Source organism: Equus przewalskii, chromosome 14, assembly GCF_037783145.1.
Source record: "Equus przewalskii isolate Varuska chromosome 14, EquPr2, whole genome shotgun sequence".
Taxonomy (NCBI): Eukaryota; Metazoa; Chordata; class Mammalia; order Perissodactyla; family Equidae; genus Equus; species Equus przewalskii.
Genome location: NC_091844.1, coordinates 10,290,797 through 10,318,588, shown reverse-complemented (window position 1 = coordinate 10,318,588; position 27,792 = coordinate 10,290,797). Strand labels below are relative to the sequence as shown.

At 35.3% G+C, this 27,792-nt stretch overlaps 1 protein-coding gene across 31 annotated transcripts in view; it reads right to left on the bottom strand.

The window, feature by feature from the left end:
- The window catches only part of TSGA10 (testis specific 10), a 122,191-nt gene that overhangs the window by 41,806 nt on the left and 52,593 nt on the right, over positions 1-27,792 (bottom strand). For 26 of the 31 annotated variants that reach the window (XR_011525878.1, XM_070572012.1, XM_070572016.1 and 23 more), the window contains 5 exons: positions 11,608-11,723; positions 8,926-9,080; positions 5,014-5,069; positions 3,747-3,915; positions 1,178-1,288 (listed from right to left, as the gene is read on the bottom strand). Coding sequence is in view for 30 of the 31 variants with exons in the window: in XM_070572012.1 (XP_070428113.1) it covers positions 1,178-1,288; positions 3,747-3,915; positions 5,014-5,069; positions 8,926-9,080; positions 11,608-11,723 (607 nt within the window). In the remaining variant the exon portion in view is untranslated. The remainder of the gene's footprint in view (positions 1-1,177; positions 1,289-3,746; positions 3,916-5,013; positions 5,070-8,925; positions 9,081-11,607; positions 11,724-27,792) is intronic. The other 5 variants (XM_070572034.1, XM_070572008.1, XM_070572033.1 and 2 more) reach the window with 1 other exon arrangement.

The window sequence follows — 27,792 nt, the reverse complement described above, 5'->3', positions numbered from 1 at the left end:
AAAGGGAAGTGTGTAACATTGACGGTATCCTGCAGACTACATCCTGTGGACTACAACATTCACTGAAAGCTCACTATGCTAAATGTTGTTCAGATATTCATTCATTTATATTCTACCCTATTCCAGAATAGAATTAAATGGCTCACTGTGCTGCGTCTATCTTACTTACTTGGGTGTTCTTCCCAAGTGCAGATGGGACACTGAGACTCAGAGATGTTGAGTAGCCTACATAAGTCCATGTCATTACTGAGAAGAGGAGTCAGATCTATCTGACTCCAAAGCTTCTGTGCATTTATGGTATTACATTGCACCTCAAAATCAAGAAGTGTAGGAAACCACCTGCTTTGCTAACATAAGGCTGCTGCCTGACTGCTTGAAAGCAAGCATTTCAAGTTAGGAGCTCTTAGAATCTCTTATCTCTCAAAGTCCTAAACAGTATCTGCACACTATAAATAAATTCTCAAGATATGTTTGTGAACTGATATTAAACGACATGTCAAATATAACAAGGAAAACAGTTTTTTTGGGGGGTGAGTTTCTATTAACGGCTTGAGTGGTATGTAGGAAACACTATACCTATTATAGCAATCAATCCAACTACACTATTTTATATAATATTTTACCAAATGGATATATCTAACATCCTTGGTCAAGCTGTCTGTTTGTTCCAGGGTTGCCACACATGTACCCAAATTTATCTGGAAATATTTGATGTCAGACACATGTGCCTAGTCGAATGGTTACTCACAGAGAAGTGCAGAGGAGAGCCATCTGCCCTCTGGTCCTAAGAAACAGACAGCCCCACAACAGAGGGATAAATTCTGATCTGTTACACAATCAGGGGGAGCCTCTTTTGTCAAAGACCTGTAATTGAAAACTCTACCATTTTCAAATATAAGTTAGCCCAAGTTGATTCTGGTCCCCCGGCCTTTATCCAGTTAGGAGGATTCTACTTATCTTGAATGGTTGAGTGGCAAACTAAGAGGGGCATATTCTTGAGTTACCTTTCTGGACATTGGTGACATTCTAAATATATAGTTAATCCATCGTCAACACTGAAATATGCTACGTATTAAAGAAAGACTTGATTCAGCTGTCCATATGAGTGTAATCAATCGATAACTTTAGTAAAAATTCTTAGGTATCATGAGCGAAGAGAAAAAATATATTTACGTACTTCAGACTTTAATATATTCTTCAGCTTGTTAACCTCCATATTAGTGTCCTGGACTTTCTGTTTTATGTCATTAAGTTCATTATGAGTATCATTCAATTTTTTTGACAGTGCCTATGAGGAAAAGATAGCTAGATTTGACTACAAAAAATAAAAAATTGTTCTATGTCAAAACCATATTTAAATACTTATAATAAAAAGTTAATATATTTAATATACAAACCTCATACAAAAACAGTGAGAAGACCCAAGAATCCAAAAAGTAAATGGGCAAAGAACTCAGACACTTCACAAAAGGGAAGCACAAGTGGATAATACTTGAAAAAAGTCAAAATTTACCAGTAATCAAGGAAGTGCTAGTTAAAATAATGAAATACTATTTTTCCTATCCAAACTAGTAAAAATTTAAAGCTATTCTCTTATGGCAAGGAATGGGCATTTCTATGTATCGTTGGAATAAACGTATATTTGCAAAAAGCAAATCTGTGATCTGCTATCGGTGATGGATCAAGAGAGATTTTTAAATGCTCATAAAAACAAAAAAACAAATATGTTGCTTTTTGTTGAAGGTAGGAAATGGATACATGGGTATTCACTATATTTGAAAATGTCTACTTAGAAAGTTGTTAAAAATTTTTAAAAAGAAACCTCATAAGCTTTGATTTAATTTGAAACTAAATCTAATAAAATTTAATGAAAAAGAATGTTCACTAAGGCATTATTTGTTATAGTAACAATATTTATTCACATTTAGTGAATGATGCAGTAAATAGTAGTATTATATAGTGGTATAACCACATAGAACATTATGCATCTCTGAGAAATGTTTGGAATAATTTTTAATAACAGAGGAAAATGTTCGTCTATATTTAGGGAAAAACTCAGGGTAAAATACTAAAAATACCTCATCCCAATGTGTTAAAAATTGCAGTATTGAGGACAAAATTTTTTGAAAGTTTCTGTTTACCAAATCTACTATCATATGAGTTCTTAATCTGTGGTCCACAGAGGGATCTATCTTCTATCCTTGGGCCTATGACCCAAACAAAGGAAAAACTACTCTTTAACATATGTAAATTGTTATGACACCAATTCTCTTCTGATTATAAAAAATGTTTATGAAGTTTTAACAAAGCAGGGAAGTGCCTACGATGTTACAGTAAGCTAATAATAGTTAGCAAATATTTATCGAGTAATTATGCTGGCACTCATTTCTAGGTATATTCTCACTTACTCTCCATTTTTATGAACTGAGATTCAGGGAAGTTAAATGATGTGATCACACAGCCAGGCAGGAGGATTCAAACTCATGAGAGTCTTAAATACTCCACTCTATTGCCTTCCCAAATAGAAAAAAGCATAATATGAAGTAGTATGTGGTTTTACCCCAACAACATTAAAAAATTCATGTAAAAGATAGTATAAAAATTTTTACAGTACACTGAAAGTCAGTAAAAAATATGTTAACAGTGGCTAACTCTGGGTGGTAAAAATGAGAATTTTTAATCTAGTTTTTCATAAATAATAAGTTATATTTACCTTTAGCCTATTTGCTCTAGCTATAGAGTACACAAAAGTAGATCCTATAAATTCACATCTTTTGTTTTTATTCATTAATTTTTAAAAAATAAATTTCATTTTAGAATAGTTTTAGATTTACAGAAAAGTTGTGAAAATAGAACAGAGAGTCCCCATATACGCTACACTCAGTTTCCTCTATTAACATCTTACATTAGTATGGTACACTTGTCACAATAAAGACTTATTATACATTATTAACTTAAGTCTACATTTTATTCAGATTTCTTTCATTTTTATATAATGTCCCTCTTCTGTTCCAGGATCCCATTATCCACTAACTTTTGAACAAAGCATTTTAACATCTCAGGCAATTTTTTTATAATTAACAAAGTGTTGCATCTTTATACTTGCTTATATAAATTAAAAATATTTAACAGTTTAAAAATACAGACTTTTATGATGCAAACTAAACACATGGAGAGTGATAGTGGGAGAAATCATATGGACCAAAGAATTTTAAGGGGTGAAAAACTTCCAAATAGAATTTCTTAACGTTCAAATTAAAATAATGATATTGGAAATGAGAACTGGGGATAAGCCTGAAATATATTGGCTTAGAGAGGGAGTAATTATAAAAGAAATTTTCCTAAAAAGAATCACAGTGCTAGAGACCAAAAAATCTGGCCTAGTCCATATGCTCATACTTAAGACAGAATAATAGTCCATCAAATAAATCTACCCTTTTCTGAAAAGTTTCTGAAGGTTTTTATTTTCATTTGTTGATTTATTAAAATCTTTATCCTTCAGTCAGGAAGTACTTCCTAAGGTTTAATACAAATCTGTTATATCCCCTCTTCCTACTTTTCTTTAATACTTAACTCTTTATGTCTGAGAATTTCATTTCAAAGTTATGTGGTATATTCTGTGGAATAAAGTTAAAAAGTGGCTGGCTCCAACAAAGCCTGAGCTTTTCTATAAAATTAAATGAAGTCTGTGCCTCAGAAGAAATATATCTTTTTCTTGGAGAAAAAGAGTCTAGGAACAAGTATACCTGGTTTTCTTGTTTTGCTTTAGAAAACTGTTCTTGGAGATTGTCATTCTCATGAGCCAAGATATCTCTCTCCCTGGCAATTTGAGTCAGCTCATCATTTGTTTCATCCAATTGCCGACGCATTCTGGAAATGTCTTGTTCACACATAATTAGGGCTTCAGTAGACTGTCTATTCCACAAATCAAACAGTACATAAGAAGAGACATTTTACCAACATAGAATAATAAATCTCACAAGACAGTTAGATGGACAGTTAGCATGAAAACATTTGAAGAAATTTTAAACACATTTAAATCTGTAGGAATAAATACTGCAAAGATGGTGGATTGGAGTTTCTCTATGTTGCTAACATTTCACTATGAAAAAGGATGCTAAATATACATAACAGTCAATGATTTGTGAAGTATTGCAAAACTTCTAACAGTCAAGTATAAGAAAGCCTTCATCCTAGCTCTAGCCACTATGGCTTCGTCTCCTCTGCAGGTTCCTCTTCCTCTGCCCTCTTAAAAATTAATGGTTCTCAGGGCTTAACCCTTAGCCTCCTGATTCGTCTCATTCTATCCCTTCCATCAAACAAATCCTATTCATTTCCATGTCCCCCAACCCCATATATACCCAGATGACTCTGAAATCATTATCTCCAGCTTGGCCTCTTCCTTGCCCTCCATATTTATCTACATGAAGGTCTCATAGACTCTTCAAATTCAGAGAAAATCGTCTTTTCCACATACTTTTACCATGTCCAGTATTCATCCCCAGCCATAAACCTGGCATTTTCTTAGATTCTCTCCCTCACAAGCACCTCACTCCTTCTGTCCCCCAACTCCCCAACCCCAATCTATCCAATCTTTCCAATATAAAAATTTCCTCAAAATTCTTTAATGATCTCTTATTGCCCGAAGGATAAAATCAATACTCATTTGTCTATAACAGGCCTCTGTCTGACTGTTTAGCCTCTTACCCCTTCACTTCTCTTACACTTTGGGTTCCAACATACTTACCTACTAGTCATTCAAGAGGCTCTTGAATATGATCTACGGTTCTTTGTGGTTCTTTGCTACTCTTTCTACCTTGAACGCCCTTCCCTTTCCTTTACTTGGCAAACATGATATCCTCTTTTACTTGCCTAGACAGCCTTGGGTATCCTTTCAACATTAGAGTTATCATCTTATACACAACACCAAGCCCCTGTTTCTTACTATCGTTGTACCTAACACAGTACTTCGCTCTCAAAAGTGCTCAAATTCTTTTTGAGTGAATGATTTACCTTGATGCTTGCTCCATCTCAGCAATGATATTCTTCATGCCTGAAATGGTCTTTTCCTTGAAAAGTAATATAAGTATTACATAAAAAATTATCTTAAACTGTTATTTCTGTGAAAACTGAATGAGCAAAAAGAAATTTTCCCCTCCCTTTTTGATTTCCATTTGGTTTTAAACATTTATGTTCTATTCTCCTTTTCTACACTTTAAAACTAAAGTCTAATATATCAATGTGAATATTTGTACTGGATAAAAACAATATATTATACTCATTAAAGGAAAGACTACACTTAAGTGTATTTATATGAGATTAATATATCAAATACTCTGTTACAAGATGTTTTGTGTAGTCATCCAGCAACACAAGAACCCCATAAGCACCCTGTTTTTAGAGGCGAACCAATGGTTTGGCATTGGAATGTTCTATACTGGGAATAGGATTAATCCGTTATAATATACTTCTTCACGTTATAAAACCCAAGAAAGTGAATCTATAAAGCTAAATTTAGTTCTTAAGAATAATAACTTTCATCAAGTATATTATTTATATTAGTCATGAATAGCATCTTCGAAAAGCTGCCCAATGGAATCACTTATAAAAATATACTATTAATTTTAGGTGTAAGCTAATAAGGAGGTAAGCATTAGGCCTAGAGCAAAGGTATAAAAATATAAACTACTGCTATTCTTCCTTTTCAAGGGTGTGGTGAGAGAGTAGAATTAATGGAGTCAGTCAAGGCTGAAATGGGTGTGAATATCTTAATGCCATCAATACCATTCCCACATCTCCTCCTTTTAAAACTCTCATTGATCCTGAACTAGTTACAGAAACTATGCCCAGATAGTTAGGGCTAATATTAGCCCTAAAAAAGTAGGAAAATTATTCTTTCACTAAATAACTGGATTTCACTTTGCCCTTTGAATTTTCAAATCTTTAGTAACCAAGCAACAAGATGAAAAACTAAACCTGTATTTCTCAACCAGTTCTGTTCCTGTTCTTTAGAGAGACAGAGTTAGTTTTGCGTGTGTATGTGTGTCTGTTTATCTTCCTTTATTCATGTGCTCCTCTCCAGGATATTTTTAGCTCCGGTCTCCCATTCTGCTTTCTGGTAGAATGGTGCAGATTCCATATCTGGCAGTAATGTATATTAGAGTATGGTTAAAATACCCATTAGCAAAACAGTTAAACCTTTTTAAGAAACACAAGCCAATGGACGAAAAAGACAAAGAGAAAACACTGCTTAAAATGGAATATTTACACATGCTTTTGAAATATAATTTAATACATTTCTAAATAAATTCTAAACAAGTAACTGAATTTCTAGTGTTTGTGAAAGCCATTACTTGGTTAAGCTTTAAATATGGTTTACAAGCCTAAAAGGACTCTCCTTTTAAATATGATTTATAAGCCTAAAAAGGACTTTTCTTTATCAGTAGAGATTCATCTTGAAAGTAAGATTCTCTAAGAACATTGTAACACATCCAGGGCAACAAAATTACTGGGTAGAATTCAACAATATATCCTCTTAGCCTATTTTTCTTTTAATATGACCCTAATACCACAATTTCTCAAATTCTTGAAATCTATGCTGTCATTATCAATTTAAAATTCCTTGTGCAACCTCAATATGTTGTCCAACCAGAGATATTCAAGTTAATTATTAAAAATTCAATCTGAACAGGATGGTCATAAATCTACTTGGAAAAAAGAAACAAACTAAAATTTTACACAAATAACTCTGGCTTTTATTACTCAAAAATCTGTGAACTTGCTTTTGAGTTCTCTAATGTTGACTGGTAGCAAGCAGTAGAACACCTTTTTAAACCACGATTACCAGAAAAAATTTCACCTTATTCACTATAAGGTAGACTTTTCCATAGTGATTTATCTCTGTAATCTCTAAATCAGACTGTAAAACTACTTTTTTTCACTGAACAGTATTTGTAAATTTAGCTCTGCAATATCGTTGTAGAGAACATTTCCTCTTTTAAATGTCTAACACTGTTTGAAAAGTTATTTTCCCTTCAGAGGATGGATGTGTTTACATTCATAATCTTAGACAAAGTTCTTGATTTTGAAATGGGCTTGTGACTCAATATTCCTTGTGAAGGAAAAGATAATGTTGGTACCGTTAGCAGAATGAGAGAAATATGAAATATTAGATATAGCAGAGGGAAATGAGATTCAGGAAGACATGAATAATTTCTTTCTAAATGTCAGTGTTTTTGAGGAAATTATGTTGAACTACTCAAAAAGTGGTTTGAATATAATGAAAATCCTATCCAAAAAATTCATAAAATTTCAAAAATATTAAAGTATAACTATAAAGTAATGTCAGCCTTTTCAACAAGTAAATTAATATTTACTATCTCACACACTTTGATGACTTCAATTATGCTCATCATTCCCAAATCTATTTTCATTTTTCTCTCCAAACCTAAAAATCTAAGAGCCTAGAAATATCTCAACCACATGTCCAAAAGACTTGTCAATCAATAATCTTCCTCTTAAAGCCTGTTCTATTTCCTGTGTTTCCTACTCATGTGGTTCCTAAGTCAGAAAGCACATTTTGTCCTTAATATATCTGCTTATCTCTCTCATGGATATTCCCACCATCCTAATACAGTTCTTATCATTTTACTTCTAACTAGTATCCTTTTCACTATTCTCATTTCCTTATAATCCATCTTTTACATGGATTAACAAGTGCCAGAATATTTGTTTTAAAATAAAGATCTAATTGTAGCATTTTATTTACATTATTTCTATGATAGTCTAAACTCAACATCACATGTATTGTCATGATTTGTTGCTTATCTATCCCATTTCATCTTTTGACCCCTCTCCATCCCTGTCCTCATTCTCACCTCTTTGCAATCTATTCTCTGGACACACTAAACATCAAGAAATCTCAGGAAATTCTCTTATGAAAGCCACTGGGGCTTTCACGAGGCCGCTCTACCTGTCTGGATCCCCCTTTCTCTCACTGGCCCCTTTCTCTAAATCTTTCCCTGGCTAATTCCTGGTCATTTTCAGGGAAGTCCAGGCATCATCATTTCCTGGAAGTCTTTCTAGATTTTCCTCTTCTCCTAATCCAACCCCCAGGCTGAATCAAGTGTATTTCTGCCAAACCCTAACTGCACATTATGCACACATCATTCTGGTACTTAGCACATTCTATCATAATAACATCTTTATTTATCTTTCTCCCAGTTGTACTCTAGGCTTTTGGAAGACATGTCCACTCATCCTCAGTTTCTAACATGATACCTGGTACATGTCAATAAATGCTTGTTGAATGGATGGATAAAGGAATGAATTAGTTCCCTTAGAGAGAAGAAAGAGCTTATTCCAATGATGCTGGCTTTGCTGAAGACATTTGTGGAAAATAGTTTAGGAATTGTCTTCAAAATCAGTTTATGAGCTAGAAAAAGGGTATCAATATTTCCCTGCCTTCTTGGCAAAAAATATGGGATGGAGATTATCATCCAGCTTTATTCACCAGCTCCATAAGATCTACTCTCAAAGGCTGAGGACAATGTAAAAATGTGCTCTTAGTTGTGAACACAATTACAAAGGCAGTTTTAATGAAATAAACGTATTGTTTCCCAAGGTGGCCACCTGAAAATACAAGTTCTGGTGTGCTTTTAAAAAGAAATCAGTTTCATTGCTTTATTATCATTTTGATATTTGAATTAGTTATTGCCAGTGAATGTTAATCACAAATTGATAAGAGAAAAATCAATTTTAAAATATTAGCTAGTGGCTTTGAATATATATTTCCTAAGACTATCTTCAAATATTTCAAAATCAGATTTTAAAATTTCAGCTTTCTAGAAAAAAATGTGAGAAAATACTATTATTTTATTCAGATTGAAGCTCAAACATTTTTAAACCACAATTCTCAGAACATACTTTCATTGCCAAACTCTCTCCAAGGGATGCAATATTCTCAGATTTTTTATCCAAACATGCTTGAAGGCATTCCTTTTCTTTAGCCATATCGTTGAGGGTTGCACCAAGAATGCTGATTTCTTCTCGCTGGGCAATACTTTGCCTTGTAAAATTATCTAAATATGTAATCATAAAGGCATTGTTTTAAAGATAAATTTTTTTCCAGTTCAAGCAGATTGAAATACTTGCCAAAGTAAGTTCTCCTATATTATAGTCAATGACTAAAAATAAGTATTGTATCCCAAATAAAAAATGGCTTTTGGTGTTAGTGATTAAAAACTAAGATGAATCATGAGATTCTAAATGACTCATAAACGTAAAAGTACAGTTAACACATTTGAATTAGAACAGCAAAAGGAAGCTCTATATCACAAGTTCTCAGGTAGATTTACATGTGTCGTGGGCAGGAGAGGGTGGGTGGGTGATGTAAGTGGAATAGTAAAACAGCCTCTGAGCTTTCCCTCCTTTAATTTCCCCTCCCTTTAGCCTAGAATCATTGATGTACATAAGTTGGTAACTAACAGATCTTAAGATTCAATCAAGTCATCTTTGAGTCAAATGTCTTCTAAGCTGATTTTTCTCAAGTAGTATTATAAAAATTCCTTTAAAAAAAATCATCCCAGGAAGTCTCATTCAATCTGTGAGAACATTGGTAAGCCAAAGTCAATGTTGAAGGCCTGAATGATTGGTATAGAATAGTGGTTTTCAGATTGTGTTTTCCAATCAGCACCATCACCATCATCTGGAAACTTGTTAGAAATACAAATTCTTAGATCCCATCTCAGACCTACCAAATTAGAAATGCTGGGTGGGAAAGCAATTTAACAAGCACCCCTCCCAAGTGATTTTAATGCACACCAAAGCTTGAGAACCACTTGAGGAAATTGGAGGAGACAAAAGCCCTGGCCATATCCTACTTCAAGGAGCCTGGCTCCAGTGAGCTTTATTAGCTCTCCAGGTGATTCTGACACACACCAAAGTTTGAGAACGCTAGTCTAGAGCTCTACAAGGAAACTCTGTTAGAGTAGACCTCTAGGTAAATTCCTGCCAATGGCCACCCAGTGTGGCACTAAGAGAGGGAATACCATATACCAAGAGGATGAGCTATGTAGTACTTGAGAATATATCATGTTCCTTTTCTAGGTAGTACTCTCTTTAAGGCAAACCACAGGGTTTGGGTGTTCTGATATCTGAGTTCATTTCCATTGGCATAAAATAAATAAATATATAAGCTCTAAAACATCTCTAGTATTTCCTAGTTGAAAGAAATCTTCAAACTACCAGCCCATTCTTCTGCTACTCTTAATAGCCTCACTTCAGAGATTTTTATTCTCTCTTGTCGCTAGTTCCTCACTTCCCAATGATTCCTCAACCTACTCTCTTCCACATCCAACATTCCATTCAAACTTTTTGTCAGTGTTACCAAGACCTCCAGTGTGCCAAGCCCAATCAATACTTTCTCATCCTTATTTTGCTTCTCAAAAGTATCTGCCAACTGATCACACCTTCCTTTTCAAAATATTTTGCTCTCTTATCTCCCCAAATAACATTCACTTCTGGGTTTTCTTCCTACTTCTTTGGCTTCTTCTTACTCAGTCCTAGGTCCTCTTCTCCCCATTCTCTATATTTTCCCTAGGTGATGTCATGGCTTTAAATTTTATGGTTTAAAAATATCATTTATATGCTGTGTCCAAATGTACATCTTTAGATTTCTCTTTTGAAATACAAACTTGTCTATTTTTATTTGTATTTAAAATATCCAAAAATGAGTTCTTCAATATTCCTTTAACATTTCTCTTTTAATATTTCCTCTCAATAAAAAGCACCTCCAATCACCTAATTGTTTATACCAGACATTTTTTTTTTTCCCTCCCCAAAGCCCCAGTGCATGGTTGTATATCCTAGTTGTAAGTCCTTATAGGTCTTCTATGTGAGCTGCCACCACAGCATGGCAACTGACAGGCAGGTGGTGTGGTTCCGTAACCAGGAAACAAACCTGGGCCACTGAAGCAGTGAGAGCATCAAACTTTAACCACTAGGCCATCAGGGTTGGCTCATGCCAGACATTCTTGAACTATGTAACAGCAAGTGTTAAAAACATTCCCTCAGTTTCAAAATGGGTTCTTTTATAGTCCTGACAAAATTTTACCTTAGAGTCATAAGATTAAATTATGATCATATTTTCATAGAGATCACTGGTAAGAAACATAAACAGGAGACTTTATAAAAACAATTCTCTCTATAAACCCAAGTAATATCATAGATATAGCCAAATATATGTATACTTTCCACCAAAGTAATGTGTATGTCCTATGTTTCATTACAACAGCTATGGACAAGACACAGTATAATACAAAAACTTGTAAATTTAAAAGCAATCATCATAAATGTACAAAGCGTTGCTACTTTGTTCAGCTACTTCTTCAATGAAAAATATCAAGCCATGTCTAAGTATTTATGGTCCTAAATCTAAGTAAAAAATTTTACTATCAATGAAAAACACATTTTTCCATGATTTCTGATTCCTAAACTTTTAATCAAAGGAACTATTTCCAAGTTTATCCATGTTATAACTGAAAAGAAGAAAAGATATTTTCTACCAGACTTAAAAAAAAAAAAGTAATGTCAGGAAAAAAAACTCACCAATTTTTTCATCCAAGCACATAATTTTCTCTTGAGTAAGCTGTAGCTCATATTTTTTCTTAGCAAGGTGTCGCTGAGTATCAGAAAGATCTTTTTCTGTGTTTTCATATAAAAGTCTGTAAACATTTTAATAATAAAACTAATTCTGAAATTTTTATGTTTGATTAACTTATTAGTCTATTTAAATCTAAAACCTTTTAAGGACACTAATATACATTTTTTCTTTTTAGTACGTTCATTATAAAACACATTATAGGAAGTTTGAAGAATAAAGGGGAAAAAGGATCCTCAATCCATTGCTGCAACTTAAGCTACTATTAGCATTTTGGTCTTCACTATGCAGTATTTTTTTGCTGCGTATATTTTAAAGTTACCATACTATAAATTCAAAATTGAATCCTGATTTTTTTTTCACCTACACTTATTCTTTAATATTTTCTAGTCTTAAAATACAGCCCTCCAAATCATTTGCTGGCTGAAAATGTTATATGAGCAATAGCCATTTACTTTTAAGTAATTATAACCATTTACCTAAGTGCTCCCCTATTATCAGACATTTAGATTCATTTCAATTTTTCGCTATTATAAATAAATCTGTAATTAACAGCATTTCATTCATTTCACAAACACTTAATAAGTGTCTAGTATGTACCAGGAACTAGGTGTTGAGGAAGCTATGGTGAACTAGGTGGGCATTGGCCCTGCCCTCATAGAGTTCACAGTCAATAAACAAGTAAGTAGACTCTAATTTCTGGCAATATGGAAACTAGATCATCTGAAAGTCCTCTCACCACAAAACACTTAGACATACTCAATAAAATGTAAGAAGCACTCTTTTAAATGTACAGAAAAACTAAGAATTTGTAAGGGAAGTCTCCTGAGCCAAATCAGCAATAAAGCTATGAACTGATGTTATGCTAGATATGGTTGAGGTGTGCCTGTCTCAGTAACCTAAGGTCTTGTGTTTTAACTTCAGAAACAGATGAGGCCATAAAGATGTCTGCAACACAGATATTAGCACCAACATTCCCCACATAAAGCCTCAGAGGCCTATTCCACTAGTGGAAAGGCCAGACTACAGAAAATCAGCTTGTCAACCATTTCTAGGCTCAGGATAATAATAACAACTAAAAGTATCCCTTGGGAATTCTTAATCTCAAGATAAGAAATCAAAATAAAATCTGGTTCTAGGATGGTCCTATAATTTAGAACACTCAGCAGAAATAAACACAAAACTTCTCTGGAGGGACACGCCCTTAACCCAGGGACAGAACTAAACCTCAGATAAAGGCCTGTTGAAAATAAGCTCACAGGGGCTGGCCCTGTGGCCGAGTGGTTAAGTTCGTGTGCTCTGCTGCAGGCGGCCCAGTGTTTCATTGGTTCGAATCCTGGGTGCGGACATGGCACTGCTCATCAAACCACGCTGAGGCAGCGTCCCACACGCCACAACTAGAAGGACCCACAATGAAGAATATACAACTATGTACCAGGGGGCTTTGAGGAAAAAAAGAAAATCTTTAAAAAAAAACAAAATAAGCCAATTCAAATTTTAGAACACATTAAGAAACAACCCAAATTTAGTGGGAGTCAAAAGACACACAAACTAAATTAGATCCCCAAGAACTGTAGATTACAGCATTATCAAAGAGAAACTTAAAAACGGATGTGTTTAAATACTAAGACACAAAATAAATAATAGAACACATAACAAAAAGAAAAAAGCAGCAGCATACTTTAAAAAGAACTAAAGAGTACACCAGGAAATTAAACTAAAATCACTGAAATAATTAAAAAAAGAAACAACATCAACAGTTAATTTTAAGAACAAAATAGACACAGCTGAAGAGACAATTAGTAAGCTGGGAAAAAAACGATCAGAGGAAATTACCTATAATAGAGCACAGATAAAAAGATAAAAAAAAATACAAGATGGAGGTTAAGAGACATAAAGAACAGAATGAGAAGGTCCAATAGTCACCTAATCAAAATTCCAGAAGGAGAGAATAAACACAATATTCAAGGAAATATTGGCTAATATCTGAAATCTTAGACTAAATAAATATCAATGAAAAACATGAACACTGACATTAAGGGAACATAAGTCTAGGGCAGAACAAAAAACAAATCTGTATCTATTAAGACAATTGTAAATGGGGGAAGTAAAAGAACTTAAAGGAAGGCAAGATTTCTACACTTAAACTGATAAAATGTGACACCAATAGACTGTGATGAGTTAGGTATATATAACGTAGTACCTAAAGCAACTATTGAAAACATCTATACAGAGATACTCAAAAGTATTACAGGTCTCTCAAAATGGAATTCTAAAAAATGTTCAAGTAACCTGTAGAAAGGCAGGAAAAAGAAACAGAGATAAGAAAAACAAAAGGAAGAGACAAAAAATAAAAAAATAACATAGGAGACTTGAGCCTTAACACTCCAATTACATTAAATGCCTAAGGTCTACCTTATTTATAATAGCCAAAAACTAGAAACAATCAAAATGCCCCTCAATAAATGAATGGTTAAACAAATTTTGGCACATGCATACCATGGAATACTACTCAGCAATAATAAAAAGCAAATTACTGACACACATGACAACTTGGATGGATCTCAGTGACATTATTCTAAGTGAAAAAGCCAATCTCAAAAGTCACATCTGTGTGATCCCATTTATACCACATTCTTGAAGGATGAAATTGCAGAGCCGAGAAACAGATTAGTGGGTACCAGAAGTTAGGGATGGTGGTGGGAACAAGGGGAAATGTGACTATAAACGGGTAGAAAGAGAGGTATCTTTGTGGTGATGGAATCGTTCTGTATCTTGAATGTGGCAGTGGTTCCATGAATCCACACGTGATAAAATAACATAAAACTATATACACACATTGTATCAATGTCAATTTCCTGCTTTTGATATTATACTATATTTATGTAAAATGTAATCACTGGGGGAAACTAGGTGAAGGGTACATGAAACCTCTCTGTTTATTTTTTCAACTTCTTGTGAACCTATAATTATTTTAACTTTAAGAAGTAAAACAAACTCCAAAGTCCAGGATGCACAACTAAACCAACTAAATAAAAATCATGGGGCAGGAATTGAGATCACTATTTTTTAAAGCTCCTCATTTGATTCCAATATACAGCCACGGTTATTAAGGAGTGCCCAGGGGGGCAAAAGGTGAAAAACTGACAAAACAGGTGTTACGTGAGACAAAAAGGGATTGCAATTTTATGGTGTCTCGCTCATCTTAGAACTCTTCTGTCCTCCATACTCTGAACTCAATGAGGCTGATACTGCTGTTCCCCGCAAAGCATTGTCTGACATAATAACCAAAACTACACGGAAAAATGTGTTCACAGGCCAAAATCACAAGACATTTGAAAAGGCCAGCCATTTCAAAAGAGACAAAACATACTGATTACAGACTCTAGCAGTAGCAGATACATTAGAAGAAATAGGTCAAAAATTTGAAATTAAACTAAAAGGTATATAAAAAGAAAGAGAAAGATATTAGCAATATGAAAGAAGAACCAAGGAAAAAATAGATGTAACAAGTATGAGAAACGTAGTAGTTGAAATTAAAGAAAATGGATGGTACAAATAGCAGAACGGATATAGCTGATGAATGAGTTAGCAAACTGAAAGACAAAATCTCAGAAAATAGTAAAGGATAAATAAATAGAAAATATGAAATGAAAAATTAGAGGACTTACGAAACCTGACTTCAAGACCTACTACAGTAGCCAAGACAGTATGTGGCAGTAGTATTGAGATCAACAAACAAATTAGTGAAGCAGAATCGAGAGCCCAGAAATAGGCCCACAGTTAGTCAATTAACTTTCAACAAAAATGTCAAAGCAAAATCCAATGAGGAAAGGAAACAATGAGTACTGGAACAACTGGATTCCACGTGGGGAAAAAAAGACTCTTGACCCCTACATCACACCATATACAAAAGACCTAACATAAAAACTAAAACTGTAATGCTTTGGGGGGAAATCCTAAACATACATGTAAAAAGTTTTAATCGATTTTAGTAAATCAAATCCAAGAATATATAAAAACTATAATACAGCATGACCAAGTGGATAACTCAGGAATCCAAGGTGGGCTTACAATCTAAAATTAATTAATGTAATTTACCATACTAACAGACTAAAAAAGAGAAAAAATATGATCAGATCAACTGATTCAGAACAGGCACTTAACGAAATCCAATATCCACTCTTTATAAGAAGGCTCAGCAAATTAGGAATAGAAGTGAACTTTTTCAAACTGATAATAGGCATCTACAAAGAGCTTACAGCTAACATCAATGGTGAAAGGTTGATGCTTTCCTCCTAAGATCAAGAACAAAACAAGGATGACTGTTCTCAACTTTCTACTCATCACTGCACCAGAGGTTCTAGCCAATGCAATAAGGCAAGAAAAAGAAACAACAGACATTCAGAGTGGAAAAGAAATAAAACTCTCTTTAGTCACAGACAACATGAAAATCTATGTAGAAAATCCTACTGAATCTACAAAAAAAATTATCTTAATAAGTGAGTTTATCAAGATTGCAAAATACAAGAGCAATATACAAAAATTGAATTTTGCTTCTCTACTAGCAAAAAGCAATAGGAAACTAAAAGACATTTATAATAGCATCAAAAATACAAAACACTTGGGTATAAATATGACAAAGGGTGTGCAAGATTTGTACACTGAAAAATTATAAAACACTGCTGAGAGAAATTTTAAAAGATGTAAATAAATGGAGAGATATTCTGCGTTTATGGATCAAAAGGTTCAATATTGTTCATAGTCAATTCTTCCAAAATTGATCTATAGGTTCAACATAATTCTAATCAAAATCCCAATAAACATTTTATAGATATTGAAAAGACAATTCGAAAATATATATGTAAATGTGAAGAACCTAGGACAAGCAAAATAACTCTGAAAAGGAACAAAGTTAGGACTTACAGTACCTGATTTTAAGACTTATTATGAAGCTTCAATTATTAAGACAGAGTGATACTAGCATAAAGATTGGAAAATAGATCAATGGAACAGAATTGAGTCCAGAAGTAGACTCATACATATATATCAACTGATTTTTCACTAAGATGCCAAGGCAATTCAATGGGTGAATGAATAATCTTAACAAGTAAGAACCAATGGATACAAAAAAAACCCTCTGTACTTTTATTTAATAACTTACACAAAATTAATTCAAGAAGTACTATAGACCTAAATGTAAGAGTTGAAATGATAAAACTGCTAGAAGAAAACATAGCAAAAATTTTTAGTGACCTTAGGTTTGGCAAAGATTTCTTAAACAGAACATGAAAAGCACAAGAGAAATGAAAAATGACTTTAATAAATAGTACTTCATCAAACTTTAAAAACTTTCTCATCAAAAGGCATTGTTAACAAAATAAAAAGGCAAGCCACACACTGGGAGAAGATATTTGCAAAACATGTATCTGACAAAGAACTTGTAGTTAGACCATATAAAGGACTTTTATAAGTTAAGGATGAAAAGATAAAGAATGCAATAAAAAATGGGCAAATATTTGAACAGCCATTTCACTAAAGAAGACGTATGGATGGCAAGTAAGTAAATGAACAGATTACCAACATCCCTGATTATAAGAGAAAAGCAAATTAAAACCATAGTAATATATTACACACCCACTAGTATTACTAAAATTAGAAAGACAACATCAAATGTTGGCAAGTATATAAAGCAACCAGAACTCTCATGCATTGCTGATGGAAATGTAAAATGGCAAAACCATTTTGTAAAACAGTTTAATAGGTTCTTCAAAAGTTAAACATATATCCACCATACAACTCAGCCATTCTAATCCTAGCTATTTATCCAAAAGAAATGAAAGCATATACATACACACAGATTTATATTTGCAGCTCTACTTATTATAGCCCAAAACTAAAAACAACCAAATGTCCATTTGGTATATTGATACAATGGAATACTACTCAGCAGTAAAAATGAATAAACTACTGATAAATAAAACAACTTGGATCAATCTCACAGTAATTATGCTCAGTGAAAGCAGCTCAGCAGAAGAGTGCATGGTGTATAATTTTGATAAAATTCAAGAAAACTGAAACTAATCCAAAATGACAGGAAGCAAATCAGTGGTTGCAGGTAGGATGGGGTAACAGGTAGGAGGCAGCATGAGGGAAGGGTTACCAAGGGGCACAAGAAAACTTTTGGGGATGAGAGATATGAGCATTATGGGGATAATTTAATGGGTATATACATATGTCAAAATTTATTAAATTGTACTTTTTAAATATGTGCAGTTAACGCACATATTGTATGTCAATTATACCTTAAGAAAGTTGTAAAAAAACAAAAACAAACCTAAAAAGTATGGTGTGTAGAGGTAGAAGTGATAATATCTAGATAATATATATCCCCCAATAACAGATATAAAAATAGGGAGACTGAAATACCAGAAGAAATAAAAAATACCAATTTCCCAAAATTAAAAAAAGATTAAAGTATTCACATTAATAGAGTCCATAGAGTGTCAAAGAGGATAAATCATGAAAAACCCATATCTAACACAAAAAAGTGAATGTTAAGATTATTAAAAGTTGAGGATTTTTGCTTCACTTAACAGTTTCAACTATTCAGATCAATGCTTTCAAAGAGAACAAACTAGAAAATCTGGGGGGTAGGTGGCAGCAGAGAGCTAAGTAGGGAGTGAAAAACTACTTGAGCAAGATTTGAGAAGAGAAGGAAGAAAACCCAACAGGTAGGTCTAGAATATGAGGCTTGTTTTCCCCGAAAGGAATCTGCTGATTCAGGCAAAGGTACATAAGAGGCTGAAAAGCTGAGTAGTAACTGGGACAGTCTCAGGAAGCTAGGAGACAAAAACTGGAGTCCAGTCCTATTAAGAAGTGGTGGAAGCCATAACCACCTTGCCCCACACATACAAATTTGTTTAGGGCCCTGAATAGTTAAACCAAGAGATTTAAGCCCAGCTTCAAAATAAACCAAGAGATTTAAGCCCAGCTTCAAATTTATCTCAATTCTGACAGAAGCAAATATATATCCTTTCTGGAGGAAAATAACATCCTGGTCTCAAATGATTTCTACACATTTTCATATTCAGTATTCTTTACTCAATCGAAAATAACCAGACACACAGAAGACAACATCACATAACTGGAAAAATAAGAGAAACAAAAGATAACAAAAATAGACCCACAGGGAGCAGGAACAGAAATAGATTAAATAGAAATAGAACCATATAGAATCAAAATAAGGGAGTTAGAAACAGAACTTAAAAAAAAAACTATGCTTAATATATTTAAGGAGACAAAAGACAAGAACGAACATTTCTCAAGAGATTGAAGGGATAAAAAAATATCAAATGTAAATTCTAGAAATTAAAAATGCAAAAACCAAAATTAACAACTCAATCGATGGGTTTCACATCAGATTAAACACAGTCAAAGAGGAAATGACTGATCTAGAAGAAAGATAAGGGAAGCCACCACTGGTCCTTGGGTCATGGGAGCAAGACAGGAAGAACTTAGAGTGGTGCTAACACAGAAGCTTATCTAGCTTTTGGTGGGAGCTGTCCTGGACAACGGAGACTAACATTCTGTGCACCATACCTGACTGTTACAAGATCCTACCTAATACCCCTCATTCAGCATGCCTCTGGAAAAAAACCACTGCCTGCAGGATGGCAAAGGAAATCAACAATAAGAAAATATTCAAAAACGCAGTAAAATTTTACTTTAGTCCAACTGGAGAATCCCTTCAATACCCTGTCAGACTATTTTCTTTGCTTTTTTCTTGTAAAATGGTGCTTTAAAAAAATGTGTGCTAGAGATCTCGTCAACATGGAAGCGTAAGAAGACTCTGAACTCATCTCCTCCCATGAACACAACCAGGTTACAACTATTTTTGGAAAAATTACCCTGGAGAGAAAACTGAAAACTGGACAAAAAGAACCCCCACAACAAGGGACAGTCCTGACTAAGGAGGAAGGGCCAGAAATTGCTGCTAGACAGGAAAAAAGCCACCTTTGGGAACAGCGGAACTTCTCAGCTGGCCTGTCGGGAGCCACCCTACTGTACGCAGCCCTCCTTGGAGGAGTGAGGACCGGAGTGGGGGCCAATACTTCTATAAGCATCCTTCAGACTCAGCCCAATTAAGACAGGGGTCTTACTGTTTGGCTTTGCTGGCCAGCAAGGATCCCCCCAGAAAAGCTATTGGCCAACAACCAAAAAGACCCAGGTCTTAAAGGGCCCACCCACAAACTCACTCATTGCAGCAACCTAAAATCACCAGAGAGGAGGGTGACAGTCCTTTGGTGAAACGAGATTCACCTGGTGGGTTCTGGGGGCATCTTGATGAGAGGAGGGACCTCTCCAGAGACTGAGACATTGGAGGGAGCCACTGTTCTGAACTGGTCCAGGCATGCTGACACAGACCCAGTGGGCACAACTGAGGTTCATCCCTTGGCCTGTTAGCCCAGGGGTCTGCCACACCCACTAGTGCACAGATTTAACCCAGTTCAGCCAGGGCAGGCAACCCACCCTAGGGACTGGCCCCACCTAAGAGCAAGCCCTCAGGCTACTTTTCAGCCTGCATGGACTGGGTGCCTTAATCCTCTACAGGCACGCAAGGGTGACTGCCTCTGTGGGGCAGGCCCTGTGTGAGGACCAGGCAAACCATGGGGGGCATTGGTGGAGAGGTGGGGGCCTCTGCAGTGTGGCTTCAGGGGGCTCAGAAGTGTGCAGGACCAGGACTGTGTTGACGGTGGGTGTGATCCTGGGTGGTGGGGGGAGGAGGGGGGGAAGGCTTATCAGCACCAGAAGACCTGTGCTTCACAAATAGCCATAAAAAGGATCAGCCCCACCTTCCAAAGCCTGAAACAATTGAGTGCTCCCATGACTAGGGCTAGCCCCACTCAGCTGCACTCCTAAGAGAACTGACAACAGCCTAGTAGGCCTGAGGCCTATTGCAACTGTAAGCCCCTGAGCATAGCAACCAGCTACAGTGGGTACCAACCCAATTAAGAAGAAAACTGCCATAGGAGTGTGCTGATAGACTTTGTAGCCAACAGTGCTGAGGCTCCCCAAACCAGATTTATAAATAGCTGACCAGGGAAGGAAAGACTAGACTCCCTGGGTTCCTGCAGTGGGAGCAACCCTGCCACAGCAGAAGGACACAAATAGCCCACAAAGGGGTCACTCCTGGATCTTCTGGACTGGTGGGAAGCACACTGCTGGAGCTCATAAGGCATCTCATACATAAGGCCACTTCTTCAAGACCAGGAGACATAGCTGACTCACGTAGCACATAGAAATAAGCACAGAGAAAGAGGCATAATGAGGAGACAAAGGAATACTTTCCAAGCAAGGGAACAGGACAAAACCCCAGAAAAACGACTAAATGAAACAGAAACAAGCGACCTACTCAACAAAGAGTTCAAACAAAATATCATGAGGATGCTCACAGATATGGGGAGAAGAATGGATGAACACAGTGAGCACATCAGCAAAGAACTGGAAGATATTAAAAAAAAAAACAATCAGAGATGAAGAACACCATACTGGAAATGAGAAATTCACTAGAGGGACTCAATAGCAGAGTAGAGGATGCGGAAGAATGGATCAGCGAACTAGATGAAAGGCTAGAGGAAATCACCCAAGCAGAACAGAAAAAAGAAAAAAGAATTAAACAAAATGAGAAGAGTCTAAGGGAACTCTGAGACAATATCAAGCATGCTAACATTTGGATTATAGGTGTCCCAGGAGAAGACAGAGACAAAATGGCAGAAAATTTGTTTGAAGAAATGATAGATGAAAATTTTCCTCACCTGAGGAAGGAAACAGACATCCAAGTTCAGGAAGCACAGAGCGCTCCAAACAAGATAAGCCCAAAGAGGCCCACACCAAGACATATTATAATGCAAATGTCCAAAATTAAAGACAAAGAGAGAATCCAAAAAGCAGCAAGAGAAAGGTCACAAGTGACATGTAAAGGGAAGCCCATCAGGCTATCAGCAGACAGGCAAGAAGAGAATGGCACAATGTATTTAAAGTACTAAAAGGAAAAAACCTGCAGCCAAGAATACTCTATCCATCAAGGTTGTAATTCAGAATGGAAGGAGAGAGAAAGAGCTTCCCAGACAAGCAAAAATTGAAGGAGTTTATCACCAAGAAACCAGTTCTACAAGTAATGCTGAAGGGACTTATTTAAGTGGGAAAGCAATGACCACAAATAGAGATTAAAAAAAATTTATCAAAAAAATCAGGCAATAAAATCACTGGTAAAGGTAAAAATACAGTAAAGGTAGCAGATCAACTACCTGTGAAGATAATATGAAGGTTAAAAGACAAATGTACTAAAATCACCTATTTCATTGATAAGAGGGTAATGGATAGACACACACTAAACAAGAGACTATATATGATTTGAAAAACAGAAAATGTGGGAGGAGGGGAGTGAAAAAGTAGAGCTTTTAGAAAGAGGTCAAGCTAAAGAGTCTATCAACTCGATATAGACTGTGATATACATAGAATATTAAATAGGATCCTCATGGTAATCACAAATCAGAAACCTATAACAAGCAGGAATAAAAATAAGACAAAAGAAATCAAACATATTACTAAAGATAGCCATCAAACCACAAGGGAAGAGAACAAGAGAAAAAGAAAGGAACTGAGAAGAACTACTAAAACACCCAGAAAAAAAAAAGGGACAAAATGGCAATAAATACATATTTATCAATAGCTACTTTAAACATCAATGGACTAAATGCTCCAATCAAATGCCATAGGGTGGCCAATTGGATAAAAAAACAAGACCCATGTATATGCTGCATACAAGAGACACACTTCAGACCTACAGACACTCACAAACTGAAAGTGAAACGATGGAAAAAGATATTCCACGCAAATGGCAAAGAAAAGACAGTGGGGGTAGCAATACTTATATCAGATAAAACAGACTTTAAAACAAAAACTGTAACAAGAGACAAAGACGGGCACTACATAATGATAAAGGGAACAATCCAACAAGAAAAGATAACTCTTGTAAATATCTATGCACCCAACATAGGAGCACCTAAATATATAAAGAAATTATTAACAGACATAAAAGGAGAAATAGACAGTAACACAATAATAGTAGGGGACTTTAACACTCCACTTACACCAATGGATAGATCATCCAAACAGAAGATCAATAAGGAAACACTGTCCTTAAAGGATACATCAGACCAGATGGACTTAGTAGATATATACAGAACATTCCATCCAAAAACCACAGAATACACATTCTTTTCAAATGCACATGGAACATTCTCCAGGACTGATCACATATTAGGCCACAAAACAAGTCTCAATAAATTTAAGAAGATTGAAATAATATCATGCGTCTTTTCTGACCACAAAGGAATGAACCTAGAAATCGACTACAGGAAGAAAACCAGAAAAACCACAAAAATGTGGAGATTAAACAAAATGTTACTGAACAACGATTGGGTCAATGAAGAAATCAAGGGAGAAATCAAATATTCCTGGAGACAAATGAAAATGAAAATACGACATGACAAAATCTGTGGGATACAGCAAAAGTGGTTCTAAAAGGGAAGTTTATAACAATTCAGGCCCACCTCAACAAAGAAAGATCCCAAATAGACAATCTAAAAGCACATCTAAAGGTACTGGAAAAAGAACAACAAAGCCCAAAATCAGCAGAAGGAAGGAAATAATAAAAATCAGAGCAGAAATAAACGATATAGAGACTAAAAAAAACAGTAGAAAAAAATTAATGAAACCAAGAGCTGGTTCTTTGAAAAGATAAACAAAATTGACAAACCCTTAGCTAGACTCACCAAGAAAAAAAGAGAGAAGGCTCAAATAAATAAAATCAGAAATGAAAGAGGAGAGAATACAATGGACACCTCAGAAATACAAAAGATAATAACAGAATACTATGAAAAGCTATATGCCAACAAATTGGATAATCTAGAAGAAATGGATAAATTCTTAGAAACATACAACCTTCCAAAACTGGACCAAGAAGTAATAGAGAATTTGAATAGACCGATCACCAGTAAGGAGATCGAAACAGCAATCAAAAACCTCCCAAAAAATAAAAGTCCAGGACCAGATGGCTTCCCTGGTGACTTGTACCAAACATTCAAAGAAGACTTAATACCCATTCTTCTCAAACTCTTCCAAAAAATTGAAGAGGAGGGGAGGCTTCCTAACTCATTCTATGAAGGCAACATTATCCTGATACTAAAACCATTCAAGGACAACACAAAAAAAGAAAATTAGAGGCCAATATCACTGATGAACATCAACGCAAAAATCCTCAACAAAATACTAGCAAATCAAACACAACAATACATTAAAAAGATCATACATCATGATCAAGTGGGTCTCATTCTAGGGATGTAAGGATGGTTCAACATCTGCAAATCTATCAACATGATACACCACATTAACAAAATGAAGAATAAAAATCACATGATCATATCAATAGATGCAGAGACAGCATTTGACAAGATACAGCATCCATTTATGATAAAGACTCTAAATAAAATGGGTATAGAAGGAAAATACCTCAACATAATAAAGGCCATATATGACAAACCGACAGCAAATATCATTCTCAATGGAGAAAAACTGAAAGCTATCCCTTTAAGAACAGGAACCAGACAAGGATGCCCACTGTCACCACTCTTATTTAACATAGTATTGCAAGACCTAGCCAGAGCAATCAGGCAAGAAAAAGAAATAAAGGGGATCCAAATTGGAAAGGAAGAAGTGAAACTGTCACTCTTTGCAGATGACATGATTTCATATCTAGAAATCCTAAAGAATACACTAAAAAACTTTTGGAAACAATAAAGGAATACAGTCAAGCGGCGGGATAGAAAATCAACGTACAAAAATCGGTTGTGTTTCTATACACCAACAACAAAGTAGCAGAAAGAGAAATTAAGAATACAATCCCATTTACAACTGCAACAAAAAGAATAAAATACCTAGGAATAAACTTAACCAAAGAGGTGAAAGATCTGTACACCAAAAACTATAAAACAATGTTGAAAGAAATCGAAGAAGACACAAAGAAATGGAAAGATATTCCGTGTCTTGGATTGGAAGAATTAACATCATTAAAATGTCCATACTTTCTAAAGTAATCTATAGATTCATTGCAATCCTTATCAAAGTTCCAACAACATTTTTCACAGAAATAGAACAAAGAATCCTAAAATTTATATGGAACAATAAAAGACCCCAAACAGCCAAAGGATTCCTGAGAAAAAAGAAGAAAGCTGGAGGTATCATACTCCCTGATTTCAAAATATACTACAAAGCCATAGTAACCAAAACAGCATGGTACTGGCACAAAAAAAGACATACAGATCAGAACAGAATTGAGAGCCCAGAAATAAACCCACACATTTATGGACGGCTAATATTTGACAAGGGAGCCAAGAGCATACGATGGAGAAAGGAGAGTCTCTTCAATAAACGGTGTTGGGAAAACTGGACAGCCACACGCAAAAGAACGAAAGTAGACCATCATCTTACACCATGCACAAAAATCAACTCAAAATGGATTAAAGACTTGAAGGTAAGACCCAAAACCATGAAACTTCTAGAAGAAAACATAGGTAGTACGCTCTTTGACATCAGTCTTAGCAGCATATTTTCAAGTCCCATGTCTGACCGGGCAAGGGAAACAAAAGAAAAAATGAACAAATGGGACTACATCAAACTAAAAATCTTCTGCACAGCACAGGAAACCATCAACAAAACGAAAATACAACCTAACAATTGGGAGAAGATATTTGCAAACCATGTATCAGATAAGGGTTTAACATCCAAATTATACAAAGAACTCATACAGCTCAACAACAAAAAAACCAACAACCCAATTAAAAAATGGGCAAAGGATCTGAACAGAGATTTCTCCAAAGAAGATATACGGATGGCCAACAGGCATATGAAAAGATGCTCAACATCATTAGCTGTCAGGGAAATGCAAATCAAAACTACAATGAGGTATCACCTCACTCCGGTCAGAATGGCTATAATTAACAAGACAGGAAACAACAAATGTTGGAGAGGATGTGGAGAGAAGGGAACCCTTGTACACTGCTGGTGGGAGTGCAAACTGGTGCAACCACTATGGAAAATCCTCAGAAAATTAAGAATAGATCTATCATATGATCCAGCTATCCCACTGCTGGGTATTTATCAAAGAACTTGAAAACGCAAAGGCACAAAGATACTTGCACCCCTATGTTCACTGCAGCATTATACACAATAGCCAAGATTTGGAAGCAACCTAGGTGCCCATCAAGGGACGAATGGATAAAGAAGATGAGTTATTTATGCATGATGGAATACTTCTCAGCCATAAGAAACGATGAAATCTGTCCATGTGTGACAACACGTATGGACCTTGAGGGTATTATGCTGAGTGAAATAAGTCAGAGGGAAAAAGTCAAATACCGTATGATCTCATTCATAAGTAGAAGATAAAAACAATGACAAACATACACATAGCAATGCAGACTGGATTGGTGGTTACCCTGGGGGAAGGGGGGGAAGGCAAAAGGGGTGATTAGGCTCACATGTGAGGGGATGGACTATAATTAGTTTGTGGGTGGTGAACATGATGTACTCTACACAGAATTTGAAATATATTATGATGCACATCCAAAAGCTATATAACGTTATAACCCAATGTTACTGCACCTAAAAATAGATAAAATTGAAAAAAAAGTGTGCTAAAATAAGGAGCATAAATGTAATGATTGTATTAATTCATATAAGAATGAATGAGTCCAGAAAAAACGAGCAGAAGCTTGTGGCCAAACCTCCCAGTGTACATTATGGCTATCCTTATGCTATTAAACTGTGTTGCAGCCACATATCTTCTGAAATCATCATAAGACCTCTTCACAACACAGGGATCCATTTAATAAGAAAAAAGAAAATAGAAAACTACATGCATAATCAGAAGTTCTCAAATCAAACCTTTAAATCACCGACCAATAAACCCACACCTAGAACAGATATTTAAGAAATAGGAACTTTAGCAATAAACCTGATAACTTCTTTGCAGACTCTTGTAACTCCAATGTCAGAAAACAGACTTTTACAACTCCTCCAAGATACATTTAGAAGCTGCTTTTAAACGCCTTTTTGGAGCTTACAATCAACTCCTCTGTGCAGCCTTAGTAGGAAGTACTAAAAAGCAGGGCTCTGCCTTGGGTCGTGTTCATTTAATTGCTTTATCAATAGCAACTGTGATCCTTGGCTAGTTCAAGATGCTTTCTCTCTTAAGGAGAGCCAATCTCTTTTGAAAATTGAAAAGCCTAATGCTGTTGAGCCAATTAGTACAAGTATACAAGTGGACATGGGTAAAAGTCTACCTAATATTTTACAAGAATTAGGGAAAAGAGTCAAAAGAATAACGTTTTTCATTACTCATACAGATACATCTTATACCTCACAAGACTTTATAAACCTTCTGCCCCATGGGATTCCCGATTCCTCTGCTTGGTCTTATTCTCAAACCAAATTGCGATTTGGTTCTCAAGTTGCACTTTCCATTAGTGCTCAGATTACATATTTTTGCCCAGTTGTAAAGAAATTTCATTCAGAGTCACTCAATTAATGTTTTTACAGATAATTGTTTACAGAGAAACTCAAACGAGTGAAATACAAAATGTTACAGATGACAGCACTTTATTAAATCAAGCTGTAATGTATGGTGATGGTTTTTTAGTTTCCATTCACCATTCAACATTTTAAGAGATAATATTACAAACAAGTTTGTTAGCAAAGACTGAAATTCATGCTTTGTTACCTCAGAATGACTTCTAAGACTTGAAATTCAAGAGGAGAAATCTGCACCTATCATAAATTTCAGTGCACAGAATAGAATGCTTCCTTCACAAAACATGACATAACCAGAACGAAATGATAGGTTTTTAAAGAATTTTGGAAAATATCCTGTTGGGAAATTTGCCTGGCCAGAAATTAGATAACGAAGGTCTTCAATCTGACACTAATAAGAGATCTGGCACACAGTTGCCATTTGATCCAGCCCAGAGTCCTAGAATAGATTTTGGTTGCTTCCAAGTTTCGGCAATTAT